At 32.9% G+C, this 21,961-nt stretch overlaps 1 protein-coding gene across 1 annotated transcript in view; it reads left to right on the top strand.

Moving 5' to 3' along the window:
• ptc (protein patched) overlaps positions 1 to 21,961 on the top strand; it is a 63,044-nt gene that overhangs the window by 35,179 nt on the left and 5,904 nt on the right. The window contains exons 4-5 of the mRNA XM_072545709.1: positions 19,361 to 20,022; positions 20,079 to 20,515. Coding sequence (XP_072401810.1) covers positions 19,361 to 20,022; positions 20,079 to 20,515 — 1,099 coding nt within the window. The remainder of the gene's footprint in view (positions 1 to 19,360; positions 20,023 to 20,078; positions 20,516 to 21,961) is intronic.

Raw genomic sequence — 21,961 nt, 5'->3', positions numbered from 1 at the left:
AGTTCCCATTCTTCCTGACCTTACTCTTCTATAATAACTGCCAGATACGTAAAATGAACCACTCTCTCGAAATTATATTCCCTTGATCCATTACATATGAAAGTAAACTGACTCTCTTCTTTTTGGTCTGTATTTCCGAGTATCAGAGTACTTTGACGTTTCCTGGTCTATTTCTTGGTCAAAATATTTTGCCTCCTTTTCTAATCTTTTTATAACATTTCTTAATTCTTTCTATTCAGTCATTCTTACTAACCTAACCAGTTTTGTTTGGGTATACCTTATGTTCAGCAGGTAGTCTGGATTTATTTTAGTGGAGAAATCTGATCTTTCACTGGTCTATTAACTCTAAAACCGGCCTGATACTTACCTAGTTTATCTTCAGCAAATATTTGAAGTCTCTCTCTTTGCATCGTGGCTAATACCTTGTAACAGTAACAAGTATCCAATAGAGCATCACCTATGTAATTTTCAGATACCAATCTATCCCCTTTTATAATATATGGGGCATAAAAAACTTTGGTCCAATCTTTGGGCATATTTTCCTCTTCCGGTATTCTCTTGATAAGGCTATTCATTCTTTTTTGTAGTTCTTCTCCTCCACTCTTGAGCATTGCCGCAGCAATATCGTTTTCTCCCGGTTTTTTGTTATTTTTGAGCCAATTAATTATACTTCACTAGGCAGTTCTATTATTATGCCATCATCCTCTATAAGAAAATTTTCATTCTCATCTGTATTTTGCCCATTCAGTAGCTCACTAAAATGTCTCTCCTATATACCCATTACTGATTGTTTTTCACTCGTGAGTGTTCCATCATTTTTTTCCCGTATGAATTGTAATTCTAGTATCCCCTTTCAGTTTTTTTAACTTCTTGATAAAACAATCGTATTTCATTTTTCTGAAATCTTTCATTTATTTTTTTTTATTATTTTTTCGTTATATTCTCTTTTCTTTCGTCTAGAAGAAGAATAGTGGAATACATTGATAACAGGTTGCCAGTGAAAAAGTGGCAAATAGTTTTAATTCAGTCAATGATAATCAATTTTTGAACCAATCTGCTACTTGTACCAATATTTTTATACGGTCTTAGGCCGCAGGTTATAAATGGTTATAAATGTCGTGTACAAAAATGTTTGACCAAAAGACCAAAATACCCCCCCCCCCCCGTTTGTGTGGTAAGTTTACCTTGCCTGTGTCGCTTGTTTCCATAGATCGTCCTCCAGTTCTCTTTCCCTGATTTCTTTATCAACTCCTTCTCTCCTCCAACTTCTTCTAGGCCTTCCTGGTCTCCGCCTACCCCTTGGTTGCCATTTAAGAATTTGTCTTGTTATTCTATTCTCCGGCATTCTCCTTACGTGTCCGTACCATCTGAGTTGTGTCGTTTTGAGTAACCAACAATATTATGTGTAACCCCCATGATTTCTCGGACTCTCTCGTTTGTTATTCTGTCGCGTCTGGAGATTCCCGCTGAGCGGCGCCAGAAGTCCATTTCTGTTGCTCTAAGTATTTTCTCTGTTCTGTCTTTTAGGGGCCACACTTCGCATCCATATGTTGTGATACTTTTTATTATGGTGTTGTATATTCTTCTTTTATTTTCTTTAGAGATGTTTTTATCCCACAGTATGGGGTTCAGTAAGGCTATGCCTTTCCTTCCCTGTGTATTTCGTTTATTAATGGCTGCATCTAATTTTCCGTCCTGAGTGATCTTTACTTCTAGGTATTTGTAGTCGTCACATAGTTTGATCTCTTGATTTTCCTCTACGAGAAGGTTATGTTGATCTCCTCCGATACTCATGTACTCAGTTTTTTCCATATTCACTTCCAAACCCCACTCTGTAAACTCTTCTAATAGTTTTCGCATCATGTAAATATATGTGATTCATGCTGGGTCAAATTACAACTTAAAATGTCCCATGGTCTTGTAGTCTATGAGTTTGAGTAACTACGTTATGAACGTAGTGATCTTGCAGTTGGATCTATATTTCTTATAAGGACAACATTTATGTTGTAATATATTATTTATCGGTGCATTAGGTGTAATATGAGATACCTTACATATATAAATAAATGTCTCAAATAGTCTAGATTTTCATTAAATTTATAATTTGTAGAACATCTCTGAAAATTAGTAAATCTACTACTTATCATGTTCAACTAAAATTATACCATCCTATTAACTGTGTTCGCACTATTAACCTTCTGCTGAAGGTTTTGATCCAGATTGAGCCGTTTCAGTTTATAAATAAAAGAAGAAAAGATCCAACTATTACAACGAGAATGTAGAATTTCTGTCGACAGGTGTGCCTTCATCTGCACACCCCAATTTTATCTAATAGCGCGGTCTTTCATACTGGTCTCAAAGAAACAAAGTTGCACAAACGAAAAAATGCATAGCCGTAGTTTAAAAGTTTTCTGTGTTGTTTTAAAAGTACGTAATCAGTTGCTATTTTGGAAGGTTTTAATTGGTTGAATTATTTTTAATTTTATGTATTTATTTTCGTGATTATGCTGAATTGTTTTCTGTAAGACCCCATCAATCACTTTTCTACTTCCTGAACCACTACATAATTTTCAATATTTTCTATATTGCCCAGTATCTCTTTGAGTGTAAAAAATATGTGATTTTGTACTCGTTATCATTTCCTATACTTCTTTTGCATCTCATCAGTCATTGATTTAATTTTCATTTATTTTAGAGGTTTTTCGATTTTTGGCAAATATATTTGGCCTACGAATATTTCTTGTTTATGTTTGATACACTTTCTTTTTGCTTCCACCTGTGTGTTTAACACTTTATTTTTCTTATACCCTCATACCAGTTACTTTATTATGACTATGTAGCAATTTAACTGCATCTTTGTTTATGGTTCGTCCATTGAGATGCTAGATAAGTAGTGACTTTCCTTTAATCAAAAGTACATTATTCTAATCTAAAAGAACGTCAGGAATCGACAATTAATTGTTAGTTTGACGTATTCGTCCGTACATCATGGCGGTGTTGCCAATTGCAACGAACACACTTATTCATCCGGTGAACTTGTCAATTAGTTTAATTTCTAATACGCTGTAGAGTAAAACTATTTTACTTCCTTACATAGTCGTTCTTCAGTTCTGCCCACGATTGTCTAATATTCGCTTTTCTATGTCATGCTGTACTGGCTTGTTTCCTTATGTCATCTTAAATTTAGACATCGTCTTGGTCTCTTGTCGCTTCTTGGATACCATAGTGTAATTCTAGTTGATAGTTCTTCTCGCTAAATGTCCCGCCCACTGCCAGCTTAAAGATTTAATTCTGTGGATTACATCAGTGAGCTTGGTTTTCTGTCTGATCCATTCTATTCTTTTTGGATCTCTCTTTGTTATACCTAGCATGCATCGCTCCACTGACCTTTGAGTGACTTTGAGTTTTGCTATTATATATTTCTTCACTGTTGCTAGCTGCATTTAGATCGCTTAACAATTCTTATAGTTTTGCAGGATTTTTAGCAATCAGAATTATGTCGTCTGCGAATATTAGATTATTAAATATTATTATTCTGCCAGTTCATTTTGCTGAATATATTTTTAAGAGTTGCAATGAAGAGCTTTGGTGATATTGCGTCTCCTTGTCCAACGCCTTTGATAGTGAGAAATTCTGGAGTGTTTTCATAGTTTTTTACCTTAGCTTTTGCTTGTCTGTATATATTTGCTAAAGTCTCTATTCTATGTACGGTTTGTCAATGCCTTGATTGGTCAAAGCTTCTATTACTATCTTGGGATATATAGAATCAAAAGCCTTTTCGACATCTATAAAGGTTAATGCTAGCGGTATTTCATATTGTTTAGCTCTACTCATTAGTTATCGAAGAGTATGGATATGATCCAGTGTACTGAATCCACTTCTGAAGCCAGCTTGCTCTCTTGGCTGTGCAGCATCTAATGCATTTGTTAATCTGTTGTTGATGATCTTTATAGTTAGACTTTAAACTTATAGGTCCATAGTTTTTGATATCTTCTTTACTACCTTTCTTGTGAATGAGACGTATGTTTGCTCTATTCCACTGGTCTGGTATGCATTTTGATCTTGGGCAGTTCGTAAATATGGCTGCTAAGATTTTCCAGGTTTTTTGCCAGCGTATTTAAGCAGTTCCACTGTTCTTCCATCTATTCCAGCTGTTTTATCGCTTTTAATTTTTGTGATTGTCGATTTTACTTCTTCCGGAAGGACTTCTGGTACATCTTCTTGGTTTCTGACTGCTTCAGGAAGTGTTTCAGGGGCTTTGTATAGTTCGCTGTAGAAATCAGTCACGAGTTGAATTATTTCATTTATGTCTGTAATTCTGGTGTTTTCGTTTGTTAGAGCAACGATGTGCTTCTTCCTAATGATTAATGCTATTCTAGTTTCCTTATAGTTTTTTTCTGTTTTCGAGTGCATTTTCTACCATTCTTTCATTGTATTTTCTTATGTCTTCCTTAATACTTTTCCTTATTGTCTTAGAAAGTTCTGTGTATTATATTCTCTGTATATTCTTGTTTGTCGCTTGTTCTGCCCTTTGATGTTCCTCGGTAGTAGAATGTGTTTCCTGACGTTAATTCCAATAGCTCTTCATCTTTCCGTCTTACCTCGCTGATTCCTATGATGTCCCATTTTCAGTTTCTTTTTCCACTTTTACAATTCTGGATTTATTTGATAGCCAGCGGCAGTTATATAAAGCGTTGTTCTTTTATTTAGGTAGCGGTTTAGACTCCGTAGATTCTTAGCACCCTCTGTCTGAGGAGGTAGGAGGCAGGATTCGTTGGCAGAGCTGGCTGAATTTTTAAATCAGTTGTGACCCATTCGTCACTATCAGTTAGGCACTTACCGGAGATTTTAGTAGTTTGCTCTTACCAGTAAAAGAAGAACCCCTCCGATAACTACACCAACATTTAATCCTTTTAATCCATTTAATTCATAAAATTTGAGAAATTTTACACGAACAGGCAACACCGCTTGACACAGCGGACTTAATTTACTTGCATCACGCATCTTAATTTGCCTCAATAGTTCATTCCTATTTGAAGCTATGCCACTTTTTGTAACAAGGTTACTGAAAACCAAATCAGAATAGTGCTTTAAACGCAAATCTTCTTAGTTTTTGTGACTATTGCAATTCTTGGTAGTCACTTCATTATGATAATCGCTATTTCACGTACCTGAAAAGAACATAAATGAACACTGATGTAATCCTTTTATCGTTGTGTCTGTACATCGTTTTTGAAAACGTGCAAACGTAAAGTACTTACTTGTTTTATTTGGTTCTTAGGACCCATTTTAAATTATCTATAAGTATTTAAACCTTTTATAGCTTATTTGACAGATGGGAATAGGGAGAATGCATTTAATTTCTTTAAATTACTCACTTAGACAGCTATAAAGTTGTGTTTTTCAATAGTAGAAAAGAACGTCACTTGTCAAAATTTATCTTAAACGAATGCATTATGTAGTTTATAAGTTATAGCGGTTTACGTCATGCTAGTTTTGTAATTTCCGAAAATTTTTCATGAAAAATTAAATTTCCTGTGTTAATGGGAAAATAATGTTCAAGCAAAGCAATAGCATAAGTTATCCCGAAAAGCATAAAAAGTGCATAAAATCATTTTGGCCGACCAGGTCAAATCAAATTTTGACGGAGAGTTATTTTAAACTGTTTAAAGTGCAATTAACAGGAATTTTTGAGGTAATAATATGTAAAAATGGATAGTTCATGGATTCATCAGTTCATTCCGAAGTCAAACTACTGGCTTTAAAGAAAGAAGTTTATATCAAATGCGGATAAGCCGAAACTGAGACGTACTTTAAGACCTGAAATTTCTAAATAGACAAGTTTTTAAGTTATGAACAAAATAATGAGTTTACAGTCTTTTTTAATACACATTTCAACTGTCAAACCCGTCTATACAGTTAGTGAAGAAAAAAAGTTTGTTTTTTTACTAACTTGATTGGTCTATAACCCTAAACTGTCAGCTGTCAAATTTTTTTTTGTACCAACGCTTTACTGCACAAATATCGGCAAATTCAAATCTTGCATGCATTTTGAGACACTCATTTTATAACCTATATAATAAAATTAATTATTATTTGCTTCTATTCTTCTTTTTGTCTCTTAATTGCTATTTTAGGAGACATATTTAGAAGATATCCATGAAAGGCTAAGTACATTTAATGCTTAGGAGCAATGTCTTTATTGCGAAATCAAACTTTACGATTATCGTAAATCTTCTGTGACAAATGAAGAACTTACTTTGAAATACAACTTTCTGACTGCAATAAAATGTGTTCAGGCTAAAACTTTTCAAAAGTTATTCATTAAAGCTTTTGTAATTTCAATCTAGTAAAGAAATTCCAAGGATAAGACCTCTTTGTTGACCGCATCCGTCAAACAATACAGAATGAAGATCCGTGGTTTTCAAAGAGACGTACAGACCTCGGGTGATTTATGACTATACCTGGAACAGTTCGACATATTTCCAGTGGTGTGCTATATTGTCACTTGACGGTTTATGGGAAAGGGGTTTCCCAATATTATATGAATATTTGAATTTCATAAAATCGAGAGAAGGTATATGATACAGAACACAATAAAAGAAAGTATTAGTTAATGCTTCATCCTATTATCAACTTTCTTTAACTAAAGAGGTTAATAATACAAGTGATTGTAATAAAAATTACAATTATTTATTTAAAAAAATATCATTATTTATTTTCATAAAATGGTTTTCGAACAAGTTGTTAAAGATGACTTTAATAGTTAGCATCCACTGCTGAACATATAATTTCCGCTATTCTTTTACGTCTCTCGATCTCGATATGTTTCCCCTTGTTATTTTCTCTTAGTCTCTTCTCATTGCGTTTTTTATGGATTATTTGGTGGTGTCTGGACCTTGTGTCATGCCCAATTTCGGTTGAAGGTTTTGAATTTTTCGATGACTACTGATTTATATGGTCTGGTAGAATTAGAGCCAACTGTACTCATTATGTTGCTTGTGCTACTATTATGAGCTAATTTGTGATTGTTTGTGTCATTGTAAAAGTGTATCCACAAGTTTATGGCATTTTTATCACTAGTTTTGTTATCACTAGTATCAAATACCTTGTGATTTATAATTTATTAATATCATATCACCAGCGTGCATAAGATAGATATCTGTTTTCCATTTAAATCAATGTTCTTCCATTGTGAAGACGTACAGTTGTTTTTTTTTAATCTTACAAAGTCAAAAAGTAATTTTTTTGCCTATAAAACATTTCTTATGCAGTTTAGAGAAAAATGGTTCAAATAAAAATTGTAGATCTTAAAATGTTCTTCAATTTGCGAATTTCTTAATTAAAATCCATAAACAGTTCACCAAGATAGTTACAAAAAAACCCTTAATTTGACAGTAATTTATAAATGTTAATAACTTTGTTTTTTGCATAATGATATAAAATATAACTATTGCAAATTGTGGCATTTAGTGAGTTATTAAAGTGTGCTAAATTTCAAACGGATCGACCAAATAGCTTATAAGTTATTCAATTTGTTTATCCCAGAGAGCGATTATTTAAACAACTATACTTAATCTGTTCTGTATTTTGTAAATCGCAATCGATTCTTTGAGGCTTCGTTTATAAGGTATATTAAAAAAATTAAAAGATTTTATTAAATTCGTTGTTAAAAAACAGTTTGAAAAGGAAATGACTTTTCAGCTTATAAACGTTTGTACGTCTTCACTGATTGTTCATCAGCTACCCCTTATACACCTTTTAGAACCTTCAAATATATGTACAAGATTTTTTCAGCTTTTTTTCTTCATTGCCTGGGATACAAGTCATGTTTTAAAATTCGACTTCACTGTCCAATCAATCACGGGCTAATGTGAACAATTTTAATGAACAATATTTGATCAAAATACTTCAGCTACCCTCAGTACAGCTACTGAGTATAAATTAATAACTTATTTTGTATTTTCATGATATTGCATTCAATAACAAAAAAAGCTTCGCGGTTGATGTACACCACTGGAACCAGGTATGAATTATGTCCATATATGAATGACGGATCATGTTCAAGAGACAACTTATAGATTATAACCCCTTTTTATGTTGTGAAATAAAACGGTCTATCTCAAATTTGTATACCTTAGAAATTTGATTGTTTTCATGTGTGTGAAATTACTTTTTGAGAATCGCGATGAACGTTTACTTTTACAACCTTCGGCGGTTTTATTATAATTGCTTTTCTTGGATTTCATATTGTCTTAATGCAGTATATGTTTGCAACGAATCGCATTTTGAAGAAACTCTGTTGTAGTGATCATTTAAATTTTAACATTCATTGGGCTATTAAAATTTATTAGTTAAAGATGAATAGCTGTTGTTATTATAATAATGGCGACGTTCCGAGCTCTGCCGGTTTTTTCTTGTCTGAATAATAATACTTCAACAAATAAACAATCAATACGTGCATAGTCTAAGCTTTAGAGACAAAATGGATGCTTTTGAGAATTAATTAGTGAATTTTTGACACCAGCACAGCGTTATGAAGTATAAATACCTGGAGTACTTAACCTCCAAGTGTTTGCAATTCCAAACTGTTGTTTATTATATTTTATAACACTTTTAAGGTGCAAAAAACGGTGTCTTTTGATTGTTTTTATTTTTATTGAGCACAATTAGTTTATAATGCAAATATCGCCCCTACTTCAAAGCAATAAATAAGGAGTTGAAACCCTTTTTGAGCAATTATTTTTACTGCTACATAAAAATATAATTGACCAACAAAAAAATCCCTTTAAAATTAGATATCTCTATTTTTTAGAAAAAAAGTTCTAGCCCTGTAAAATTTGTAACAATTTAAGAATGTGTATAAACAATTAAACGTAGGGAGACTGGTGTCGGTTCGGTTGTAACAAATGTCACAAATTGATTTTTTTTTTGACTAAGTTGAGCTTTGTTAAATTTTTAATTTATTCTAACCTATACTAGGTACTCTATTACACAGTATCTTTGGCTCAAAAGCTGCTTAAGTATTACAGAAATGAAATTAAGACCCTTTGTGTCAGGTTACCTCATGCGTTACAATTGACACCTTATTGGTGTCAATAGTAACAGAGCTGGTGTTGATTGTAACAGATATTAACCTATAGTATAGAGTAAAAATAAATTAAATAGGAAGTAGTAAAAAATAAATTTCATATTACATTGACAGAAAATAATAGATATGTGTAAGCATTAGAAATAAAACAATAACAAATTCTGGTAACATATTTTTACAGAGAAAAAACTAATCACTGTCAGATTCACAGTTGAAGCAAATGTAGAATGGGCTTTTGTTTGTACAATTTAAATGTGTCCAGTGCTTACATTCTCGACATTGTAACCAATCTTCGGAGCTTGATGAATATGGACCACCGCATACCAAGCACAAAACTTCCTTATCGGAAGACTTAGAAGAATCTTTTTCGGTTGCTTTCAGGGGTGCTCTTCTCTTTTTGATATTTTTCTTCAATGGCAAAGCTGGCAATGATTTTTTCTTTGGATTAGGTTCAAGCTGAACTTTACTCTTGACGGTGTCCCTTTTCTTCGAATTTTCTTCTTGAATCAACGTCTTCTGTGGTGTATCAGTCAGAATAGCTGTCTTTCGTCTCATTCTTCCTCTTTTTTGGGTTTGGTTAGGTCTGCTTTCGGCAATGGCTTAATATCTTGAGGCGAAATAAATACTGCTGGATTATTAGGCTTGGGTGATGGAGTAGTGTGTATTTTTGGTGACAAGGTAGTGGATAGACCCGGTTGACTTTCCAAGTGACTGTTGTGTTGAACTGTAGGTGATTCTGGTTGATTATTTTCTATGTTTTCTTCATATAGAGGTCTATCAGTTACAGTTGATGCATTAAAATCACTATCGTTGAAAATCTCTCGATTGAAAGGCCAAATACCAGTGCAGGAGAAACCAGCAAGAATATGGACAGGCGTAGTGGCCAAAGGAAGTGATTTTCTTACAATTGAAGGCAAATCGTATATAGTCATTCTTTTTCCAGGATTATTTTTTATCCACTGATCACCAGCATTATTAAAATATTTCTTAAACGGACCATATACCCCACGATCTAAAGGTTGAAGCCTATGTGAAGTGTGCGGCGGAAACGAAAGTAGAGTAATGAAATTAGCTCTGCAAAATTCTCTCAGAGATATCGAAATATGAGACGAGTGGTTGTCTAGCAATACAAGCACTTTATTAGCTTCACTTGGCTTTACGTGTTTAACAAAATGTTTCATAAAAACAAGAAATTCATTATCTTGCATCCATCCAGACTTATTTCCAGTTCCTATACACCCAACTGGTCCATCTCTAATAAAGTGGTCTTTAAAACGTAATCGTGTGAATTTGAAATTGGTCATTGAAAGAATGATTATGATCTAGAAGGTGAAATACGTACGTAGAATCTGTTTTTCAATTATTAAAGTCATTTTGTGTTCTGCTATACGTTTTTTAAAGGTTCTACCAGTTTGCCCGATGTAAGTTTTTGGGCATGTAAGTTTATATAACCCCCTGTGTAAGTACTTTTTCTTTTGACTCTTGTTGTTCTTAATATATTTGCTTAAGTTGTTGTTTGTTCTGAACGCTGGTGTTATTCCTTTTTTATATGTTTGGCTATTCTGGTATTATATCTAATAATTCGTCTCGAATGGTAGCTCTCATATGTGGCAAGTGGAGTGAATTTTGTATAAGGAGCGTACCAGAAATGACTTGTAACAAATATATGTGTATAAAAATAAAACACCTATCAAATGAAGAAATGACAATATTAAGTTAATTTACTACCGAACTATGTTCTTCCATTCCACCGTATCGAATGTTTTTCTCAAATACCGTAAATATTTTGATTGTATTTAACTGCAATTCAATTTTTAATACTGTTCTGAAGCTGTTTTCTTTTTTCTGATATAAAAATTATTTTTAACTTAAATTGTGACTTATTCCCAACAAAAATAGTCACTCAATTTTTAACTTAAAAGTTGATTGGTAATTTTTGTCTACATAAAACATTTTATTTTAACAATTAGTTTTGTAACCTCCAGAACGAATATTTGACCTCGTCTTTACCGCTGGTTGTTTCAATTTCAGAATCTACAAAAAGTCTGTTAGTCACTATATCAAGGTTTGATTAAGTTGAATAGAAATAACATTCAGTAAAGTACCGTTGTTATATTTAATCACGAAGGTGTTTGTAGAAACTGCTTATAGACTAGTATAAATTCCAAATAGTAGAATAAAAAATCTATACACCATGAATATTGTTGATTTCAAATAGAAAAGAACGAAGATAGAAGCCGTAGTTATATTTTTCAAAAACAAAGATTCTTAAAGCAGAATATTGTAATTAATCGGTATGGTACACTAACACTGTTATTCAAGTTATCCATGTTGGAATCAATCTAAATTATGATGAAAAATCATATAAAATAGACTACAGAAATTGGCAGAAACAAAGCCTTTTTCGTGACACTCTTTGATACAGGTATCTAACAATTGCTTTTGATAAATTTGGTGATAACAATATGTAATAAACAAAATATGCAATAGATTAAACGTCATTTTTTACTTATAAACAATATAAGGTCGCTCTTTTATTTTAAATACTAAAAGTGAAAACACCTAATAGTTTACGCATACTAACATTGTAGATAAAAGTTTTCTGTGATAAACAATTTCAATTTTGCAATAACTATTACTTCAATGCTGGGAGTTTGATCGTGAGCTTCATCAGATGTTCATAGATTTTAAACAAGCATTTGATAAAGTATGCAGGGCCAGACTGTGGACAGCGATGCAGGAACTTGGCTTTCCAAAAAAACTAGTCAGGTTGATACGGATGTGTATGGAACGGTTACGATGTAAGGTGAGAGTTGGACAACAATACTCGGAGACATTTAAAATAAACAATGGACTAAAACAGGGAGATGCACTTTCACCACAACTCTTCAACTTAGCTCTGGAACACATAATCAGAAGTGCAAGAATCGAAAAACCGAATACAGTATTTCATCGACAAGGACCAAACTTACTACTGGCATTTGCAGACTATATCGATCTATGGATAAGGATGAAGGAGACTTTCGTGAGGTTCGAGAAGGAAGCAGAGAAGATGGGTGCAATAACCAAAGCAGAGACAGAATCGGTCAGAACATCACCATCGATGACTTTAACTTTGAGTGCGTTAGAGAATTCAAGTATCTTGGAACTACAATAACTGAAGACAATAACGGATCACAAGAAATAAACAACAGGATCCAGGCCGGCAACAGATGTCTTTTTGCCCTCCAAAACCTTATAAAATCGAAACAACTAACAAGACGTACGAAGATACAGGTCTATAAAACAATCATACGACCCGTTGTGATGTATGGAAGCGAAACGTGGACGATAACAAAGGCAAACGAAGAAAGACTATGTGTTTGGGAAAGAAAAATCCTAAGGAAGATCTTTGGCCCTGTGCTGGATGAAGCATCAGGACAATATAGGATAAGAACTAACAAAGAGCTCGAAGAACTTTACCCAGACGCCAACATCATAAAAGAAATAAAGTCCAGAAGACTCCAATGGGCAGGACACCTCAGAAGACATTCTGACGAACGAACAGGACTGGAATAAGACTGGTGTGGGAGAAAGTCCCAACTGGAAGGAGACCACGCGGACGCCCTCGTCTCCGGTGGCGAGATAATATAGCAGGAGGCCTAAGCACTATGGGCGTGGAGAATTGGATGGAGGTTGTTCAAGACAAAATAGTGGAGGCATGTTGTCGAGTCGGCTAAAACCCATGAAGGGTTGTAACGCCACAAAGTAAGGAGATATTGTCTCCATTCTCAGGCGTTTTTTTTTGCATTTCTAGAAGAGTTATTAATAATTTTCAAAAATTCGACTTTTAAAGCTATTTTTGCAATAATTAAGTAACAAATTAATAAAAATAACTTAACAAACTTTCATTTTAAAGGATTTTCTATGCCTTTTCAGTAAAATTGTGTCACTTCCATATAATTTACCGGTTTCACCTTTGATCACCGGATTTTACATTGTTTATAAGTAAAAAATTAAGTTTAATCTGTTGCATATTTTATTTATTACTTATTGTTATCACCAAATTTATCAAAAGCCTTTGTTAGATACCTATATCAAAGAGTGTTTTGGGAAAATCGTTACTTCCCATGTCTAAAACTGTTTTTACAGATATTTACCACTGTTCAACATGACCTGCATTTGCAATTACTACAGATATTAATTGGTCAAAGCCGCCAGACATATACTCCAGTAGTCAGAGATGAAAATGCCACTGAACCTCTAAAAACCATACGAACAAGCTGAATTGTGCCGAGAATATTAATTCTGGGATTCCAAAAAAGATGCAAAAAAGTTTACCACTTTTACCCCCGGGCTTCCAACTAAATCGATTTAATGCTGGTTAATGAAAGTGATCAATTTTATTGATCTCACGAGATATCACGTAAAAAAATGGCAAAAATCGCGCCACGTTAATTTATTTAACACCTTTATAAAAACTGAGTTTATTCTCGGCAAAATACAAAAACCGCATACGAAAGCTGCACTCTTTGCCTTTAAAACGCATCTTGATTTTTGTCAATATGACATTTGGATCAAAAGATACCGAATTTTTACCGTCTAGCAGCTAGTTTGGATTCAAAAGCCGTTTTGGATTGGCTTAAGTGATGAGATTGATCACCTGCCACTTAAAGCTCAAGAGGAATTTGCTGAGCTTTGGAGTGACTCAAACTTAAAACTACAATTTCAAAAAAAGCCCTTGACTGAATTCTGGATCGGAACTAGAACTGAATTTCCCACAATCGCTGATATGGCGTTAAATGTACTTCTGCCATTCAACACCGCATATTTATGTGAAGTTAGTTTCTCAGCTTTAACACATATTAAATCCCAATATCGTTCAGCGCTAAAAAATGTTGGCGAGGTCTTACGTCCAGCAGTTTCAAACATTCCACCAAGATTTGATTTGTTATGCAATAAAAAACAAGCACATCCATATCATTAAATTTTTTACTTATATTTTAATTTAATACTTACCACTCAACTACTTGAATATATTCGAGCGAATTAAGACGGTCAGAATCCACTTTTATTTTTGAAACTATAATAAATACAATTTTATAATTTTTTGTGCAATTTTTAATTTTAGATTTTTGTATTTTTCAAGACAAATTCTAAATAATCATCAAAATATATTAATTTATTTTTCTTTTATATTTGTATGGGGTCGAAATTCGCAATCATAAATGGGATCGTGAATGACAAAAGTTTAAGAAAGCCTGGTCTAGCTGATACAAATTTTTTTGTAAAAAACTTTTTTGCATAATTAATACTCTCTGTAAAATTTAGCTCGTTCGTATGATTTTTATGGGTCAACTCTCTGACGACTGGACTAATAGCATTTATTATAGTAAACACATAAAAGTTTTTTTTAGGATTTGCCACTTTTATTATGACATTATTCCTTTTACTGCGTTGAGCACTTTAGTACTGCTTCTAAGACCTTCGTTTCTTATTTTGTCTCTAAAGGTTACTTCAAAAATTGAAGTTTCAATTATTCTCTGTGTATTTGTTAGTTTGTTGCCTGAAACTTTTATGCTTATCAGTGGAATGACAGAAGTGATACAATTACAAATTATTGTATTGGCAGAAAGTCTGAGTGTAAAACCTACCGATATGAAAATGAAGTGTTGCTAAATGTCAATATTGAAGAAGTAAGAAAGGTAGATAAAAAAACGTGGTGTTAGGTAGCCTAAAGAGACGGGTATGTAAAAGGGATTGATGTGGGTATAATTCACGATAAGAAACATAATTATGTAGAAGTGTAATTAAGGCAAAATGACGTCTTATAAACATAAAGATAATGATAATGATGATCCCTGTACTAAGATCTACAGTAGATACCGCTGTAGTAGCTGTTTGTTCGAAGGAACTTACGTCACAGAATAAAACACTTGCTACTTACGAAATAAAACCGGCATAATTAGCGGCTCGTAATAAAAGCATCTAGTATATAATAGGTGTAATCACCCATATACCTTGTGAATTTCAGTAGACCGCAAACTGGAATGCTATTAATTAAATATGTAAATTTTTATAGTTCCTTACATTCACTGAGACCACACACCCATTTGCAATAAAAATTATTTGTAATCTCAGATTTTTACATTTTCCCTCCCAAGTAGTACACGCTTGTAAAGCAAATGGGGAGAAGTGACGCAACTTTTGGATGTCGATCTCTCATGAATTCGTTTTAAAAATAAACAGCTTTAAAATGCCGATATGCAAGTGCATTTAGTAGAAAAATCTGTCACAGATTCTATTTTTAAACTGCTAATTGTTTTATTTAGTTTATATTTGTCAATTGTTTTTCAATTATTTTATTGATGTAGTGAAAATTTTAATAATTTTTTTTATTAACAAAATAAAATGTTATTAATACATTTGAACATCGAGGAATTACCGTCTTTTAAATTTGTGCAAAATTTTCCACCGATTGGTCAAATAGTTTAAAAGTTATTTAATTTATTTATCCCTGAGGCTAAATATTTAAACTATTGAACTTGCTCTAGTAATAATGCTCTAGTAATAATATACACAGTTAGCAAATTTCATAGGATTCTTTAAGACTTAAACTATCATATAAGTTAAATGCATATTGCATTTTCATCGAAATTATTTACAAAATAAACGTTTGAAAAAGGGGTATGGTTTTTACTTATAAACAATTGTAATAACTTCTATATTTTTCAAGCTACAGACTTGTACGTAAAACCATTGGATAGCTGATGAAAAAACACATTTAAAAAAAAAGCTTCTATGACCAATAGGAACGAAGTTAGGGACTATTTTTAAAAAATCATACCTCATACCTAAACTTTATATTGAAACTTATAGCTATAAAATTCATCCAATTTTTCGAAACTTATAGCCCTTCGGAACTAAGGCACTTTCGAAAGATCGACATAGGAAAGTGGAGGGGATAACTGTTTCAGCTCCGTTTTTTTTTTTTTCGAGATCGGAACTTTAAATTGAAACACGTAGGAAAAATTTACGTTATCTCGGCTTCCATTGCAGCTAGAAGCCTCTTTTTTTTAATCTGGGAATAACTCGAAAATCTGGCTCGTCTGGGAATAACTACATAGTTTTCACTGGTCGGGAAATATGGGAAACCTCGGAAAAATTTAGTCCATTTGAAATTCACCGTAAAAACTTACTTTTTTTAATTTGGCTGGAATAGTCTGTCGCAGTATTAATAATGATGATATAATTTTTTTCACCAACCCGGAAATCTCGGAAAATCCCCTGAAATTTAATTTATAAAATATAATTATTATTACATCATTGATATAAAATGAAAAAAAATATATGTTGATTTTCCGAGATTTTCGGGGGGAGGGGTGAAAATTATGTCATCATTATTAATACTGCGACAGCCGAATTAATGGACTCAATTTTTTCGAGGTTTCCCATATTAAGTTAATTACTGTAGAAATGATTAACAGTTTTATTCACAGCATTCACGATAGATTGTAACATTGTCAACAAACAAATAGACAACATTTTGAGCATGTACCTACTGTAAAGAAAACATTGTAATTTAGTTCAATTGTATACTAGTGTTATGTGTTGTATAAAATTACATATTTAATATTTTTAAAAAGTTTCTTTAATTATTTGGGTAATTATTATTGCGTCAAGTTACTATCATTTTTGAATGTGGATGAAATGAGCTTTTCTGTGACGTATCACTCAACCTACTTTGCCATTTAAAAAAATTCAAGATGGCAGCGATACTGGAAACAATGACGTTATACAAACTTAAATTATCTTGTAAAACATGCAGAATATAATGCCATTTAGTATCCCAAAACTTCATAAATTCGTTTCAAAGATAAAGCCTTGTTGCCAGACTTTTTCGCAACCCTGTATTATATATTGAAATAGTCCTCTTATAACAAAAGTGGATGTTGCCAAGAGAAAATGATGGTCAAAAATGGTTTAAGTTTGATTAATTTCAGCCGTTAATATTGTTAATTAACGTAACAGTTATTTAAAAAAGGGCTATCTTGGCTTCTAAAGGTCGTAGGTTCCCTTTTTTTTTCTAAAATTTTGTTTTCCGAATATTTCTTGCGATTTTAATTTGAATTAAATTCTACGGAGCTATTATAAATGTTTATGAGCTTAAAAAGTACTATTTATTATTAAACCATTTTGTGTATATAAATGTAATTTTTTTTAACTTTTTTTCCATAAGTTATTAATATATTACGTCTTATCATTATTGAGATACATTATTGAGCCCCGGATTATTGAGATACATTCAGTCCAATTTTCTGGACCGGCCTTAGAAATTAGCTCATTTTTCAAAAATCTTATAAACAAATTAAATTTCGCAAAAACTATTCAACCGATTTGGCCCATCTTTTGCATACAAGTCAAACACGATAAGACCTTTAAGTTCACGTACATTTAAACAAATTTTAATAAATAATAAAAAAGTGATTAACAATATTCAAAAACAGCCATTTTGTTGTCCATTTTGCAATAACTTTTTTGTTTATCATCCGATTTTAATTTAGCATATCTCATTTTGTGTATCTTTTTTTCTGAAAAAGTTGTCTGTTAACGGCAAACCTCTAAATAGACAAGTTTTTAAGTTATGAGCAAAATAATGAGTTTGGCGTTTTGATTGTTTATTTAAACATATTTCCACTAAAATATTCATGAATCCCGAGGTGAGAGTCTTTTTGTAATATCTGATACTACACTAACATACATTGTACTAACTTGATTGGTATACAATGAGAATTCAAACTAGCAAGAATTTGTGGCATAAATCTTGTTACATATTCTATACAAGTAGCAACCCGAGCGCTGCAATCTGAAGTTGTAAACAAAATATATACAGTGTTCTGTAATAAAAAGACTTATAAGACGACAAAAGAAAAATAATTGACCCTCCGCGTCTTTTCTAAATATTTTTAAACTGGAAAAGAGTGAATTTATGTAAATATTTACATTTTATACAAACATGTAGTTTTATTTGGTAGTTTCGTTTAAAGCCGACCCTGTGAAATGACGACTGAATGTCGATTGTAAGTTTAAAGTATCTGTATTGTGCTATATGAATAATTGTATATATTTACAACAGGAAAATACATAAAAATTAGCATAACTGCTTCGATACAGACAATACTGTTTGCATGTGTCAGCTTTATTGGTTGCATGCTCGAGCTCTAGCCAAAAATAGGTAAATTTCTTCATGATTGATTATCACATCGCTGTCGTTCAAGTTGTTTTGATTTTAAGGCCACCCAAGTAGTTCCCTCGTTTTCTCATTAGATGTTGCTCTTTCTTTGTAAATATGTACATTGTAAGGAAGCACTTAATTGGTTAGACGATAAAGCGGAAATTGTTTAAATCTTCAGTAAACTGAAAGCAAACACACAGTAATAAAAAAAATATTTTTTAAAAAGGATTCTTTACTAAAATAAATGTCTATAGTACATTTCACGAATTTACGACTATTTTGGATACGGGATGAAAGCTTTGACTTGTCAGTGTAATCAAGAATTAGATCCATACTCATAATTACTGTCGTCGGTATCTTCATTTGGATTTTAAATGATGACTGGGTTAATTGCTTCGATGCGATTTTCATGCATCCAACATTCTTCTAACTTTTCATATTTCGGCACACTTTTTTCCCAAATTGCAGTGGTAGCAGTATTCAATGCTTCTTGTCATGTTTCCAAAACTGCTGCGTCACTGTAACCGTTATGTCCAGTATAGTTATCGTAGTAAGTTTTGCATATTCCTCAAATATGTTCAATGGGATTGAATTCACAATGTCAGCAGGGCAGTCTTAAACGATCTAGAATATCGTCTACTACACACATTTTTGGTTTTCCTTCGTTTTTGCTATCTGTAGTAATTGTGGCTTGAAAAGAACTTGAGAAAATGAAATATTTTCATTCGTTAACTATTTTTTTATTTTATGTACTTTCCAGGAATTTATTGGTTGCTTATTTAAAATTTCTGAATCTCTGCCAATTGTTATTTCCCATTCTTGCGTTCAAATCTTCAAAAATCACTATTTTTTCATTTCTCTGTATCCTGTCTATGCATCTGGGAGACTATTATAAAAATCTTCCGTTTCACTTTCCAACTATAGGCAACGATTTATTAATTTCTTTAGTTGAACTAAAGCAAGTTTTGTGGGCAGCTCATAATGTTCAAACTATCAAATTTGATTATAATTTTCACGTTTTTATTTTTAAATTAAAAATTTTTTTTTTGTTATAGGTATGGAATAGGTAACCAAGTAAAATGGACCAACCTAAATCCTAGCGAGCTAATTTCGCAAATAAAGTTAAAAGAGTCCCAATTCGATTACCACTCTTTAGAAGATTATTTGAAGCGTGCTGGAATCACCACGGGATACCAGGAAAAACCTTGCCTTAACCCCAAAGATCCCGAATGCCCTGATACTGCCCCTAATAAGAACCACACTCACCCACCAGATATTGGAGCTGAGCTTACCAGTGGCTGCTATGGTTTTGCGGCGAAATACATGCATTGGCCAGAGGATCTCATAGTAGGAGGGATTCAGAAAAATAAAACTGGTCACATAAAGAAAGCCAAAGCTTTACAAACTGTCGTTCAACTAATGGGAGACCACGAGCTGTATGAGTTTTGGTCAGATAATTATAAGGTACATCACATAAGTTGGAGTAAAGAAAAAGCTACTACAGTTTTAAATGCATGGCAAAAAAAGTTTGCGGACGAAATTGATCGGTTGACGAAGAATAATCCCGCTTCTTCATACATTTTCTTCACTTTCTCAACAGCAAATGTTAACAAATTATTGAAGGAATATTCTCGCACCGATTTGCTTAAGTTGGGGATTGTTTTGGCAGTGGCTTGTATATATGGTTGGGTAGCTCACTCACCAATTGCCTCCATAGGTAAGAATAACCTAAAAATAGATAATGAATTATTTTGACTTTATTTTTTTTTACAGGTGTTCTAGTCTTAGCAAGCTCTACAGCAGCTGCACTTGGCGTTTGCAGCCTGATAGGGCTTCCTATGAACCTTTTAAGTACTCAAGTGTTACCCTTTATAACAGTAGGACTGGCTATGCGTGAAATGTTCCTTATTTTATCGACTCATACTCGAAAACTGTTACCCGCGGAAGTGCTAAAACGGACAGGACCTAATATTATATCCGCAGCCCTTATAAACTCTGGCGCTTTTGTAGCTGCTGCAATTTTACCCATACCCGCCTTGAGAGTGTTTTGTTTACAGTGCGCGATTATGATCGTGTTCCATGGAACCGCTCTTCTCCTCATTTTTCCTGCATTTTTGGCTCTGCAACAGAGATGCAAGAAATCCGATGTTCCTTGCTTCAAATCAGACACCAAAGTCAAAATGGTCAACAATAACAACAATCCCGATGTGGTAAGTTTTCATTCTTTTCTAAAGATGTTTTTGTTTATATTTTTTTATTTTAATTTCTATAAAGTTTGGGAAAGTCACACAGGCGCCATTTACCTTGGATGGCGCAAATTTCAATAAAGTTTTTTTAATTAAAGACAAAGTCGCATCCACCTTATGGTTATTAGCGATGGATCTGTACTATTTTACAAGTAGTATAGGTCTATTACATGGTTACAAAAAGGAGATTTCTACAAAATAGTACTAAAATATATTGTATTTTGGTCGGAACCCCATTTCCTGTTTGATAATGTTTTTAAAATATTTATTCTGGAATGGCAAGTTAATTTTAATTGCTTTATATGTTCACACCATGTTAGTTGTTGTATAAATGCATTCATCCATTCAATTATCAAGTAAATGATATTTGGCTGATTCGGGAAGATGTTTTAGGAATATTGTTGGGATATCATGGGGTCCAGGACAAGAATCTTTAAGACTTGAAAGTGCTGAATTAAGTTCTTGAAATATAATGCGACTATTAATTGCTATATTAGGATTTTCATTATTAGGAAGAGTATAGCTAGAACGTGTATTTGTGTGCATCTTTGTGTTGAAAAAATGTATTCATTAGTAATAAAGTATTTTCTCTGCATAGATCAATAATATGTTCCCCATTGTCGTGTTTTATTTCTTCTCCATATGGTCCTAATACACCTGGGGTATGTTTGTCTTACACCCACTCAACCATTTAGGTCCCCTAATACTATAGTGTTGCCTTCTAAACTGTCTATAATCTCTGAGGAATTATCCTGTCTTATAAATCTTTGCTAGCTGCTTTTTTGTTATCATTTATTACATACATTTATTCCATACATAACGAAAGTATTGACTAATTTGTGTTCAGCAGTTATACCAGTTTTATCTTTAGAATCCTAATGCATTCTCAATCTTTAATTGGTCTTTATTAGGTTACTGTTTATTAGGCAGCCTACACCTTCTTTTGCCTTTTCGCTTTTTGATACTCCACTGGTGATCAGAAAGTGCCCATTCTCTAGAAACTGTGTACTTTTTCCCTTCTTTTTGGTCTCCTGGAGTTATACCTAGTACATCTATGTGATTTTTCTAAAAATTTTGGGCAAGTTCAACTTCTTTGCCGCTAAGACCTCTGACATTCCATGTTGCTAATGTCCATCTTTTGGGATCGGGAACTACTCTGTGTCATTGAACTCTTTCTTTTTGCATGTGGGTTTTAAATATTTACTGTTTATGTTGTCGCTCATTGCTGGCTGCAATTTTAGGAGATTTTCTTTTCTTGTCGCTCGTTGCTCACAGTCTTGGTCATTATTTATTTATCTATCTGTGGTTTTTGTTACTTATTATATATCTACAATTATTGCTCAATGTCCATTGTCATTGCCTGGTTCGTCATAGTATTTCCGGAACAATGGTTTACTAGTTTTTTGTCCC

This window comes from Diabrotica undecimpunctata, chromosome 10 (genome assembly GCF_040954645.1).
Source record: "Diabrotica undecimpunctata isolate CICGRU chromosome 10, icDiaUnde3, whole genome shotgun sequence".
In the NCBI taxonomy this organism is placed as follows: domain Eukaryota; kingdom Metazoa; phylum Arthropoda; class Insecta; order Coleoptera; family Chrysomelidae; genus Diabrotica; species Diabrotica undecimpunctata.
Note: the sequence above shows the minus strand (reverse complement) of the source record. Positions and strands in the feature narration are given on the sequence as shown.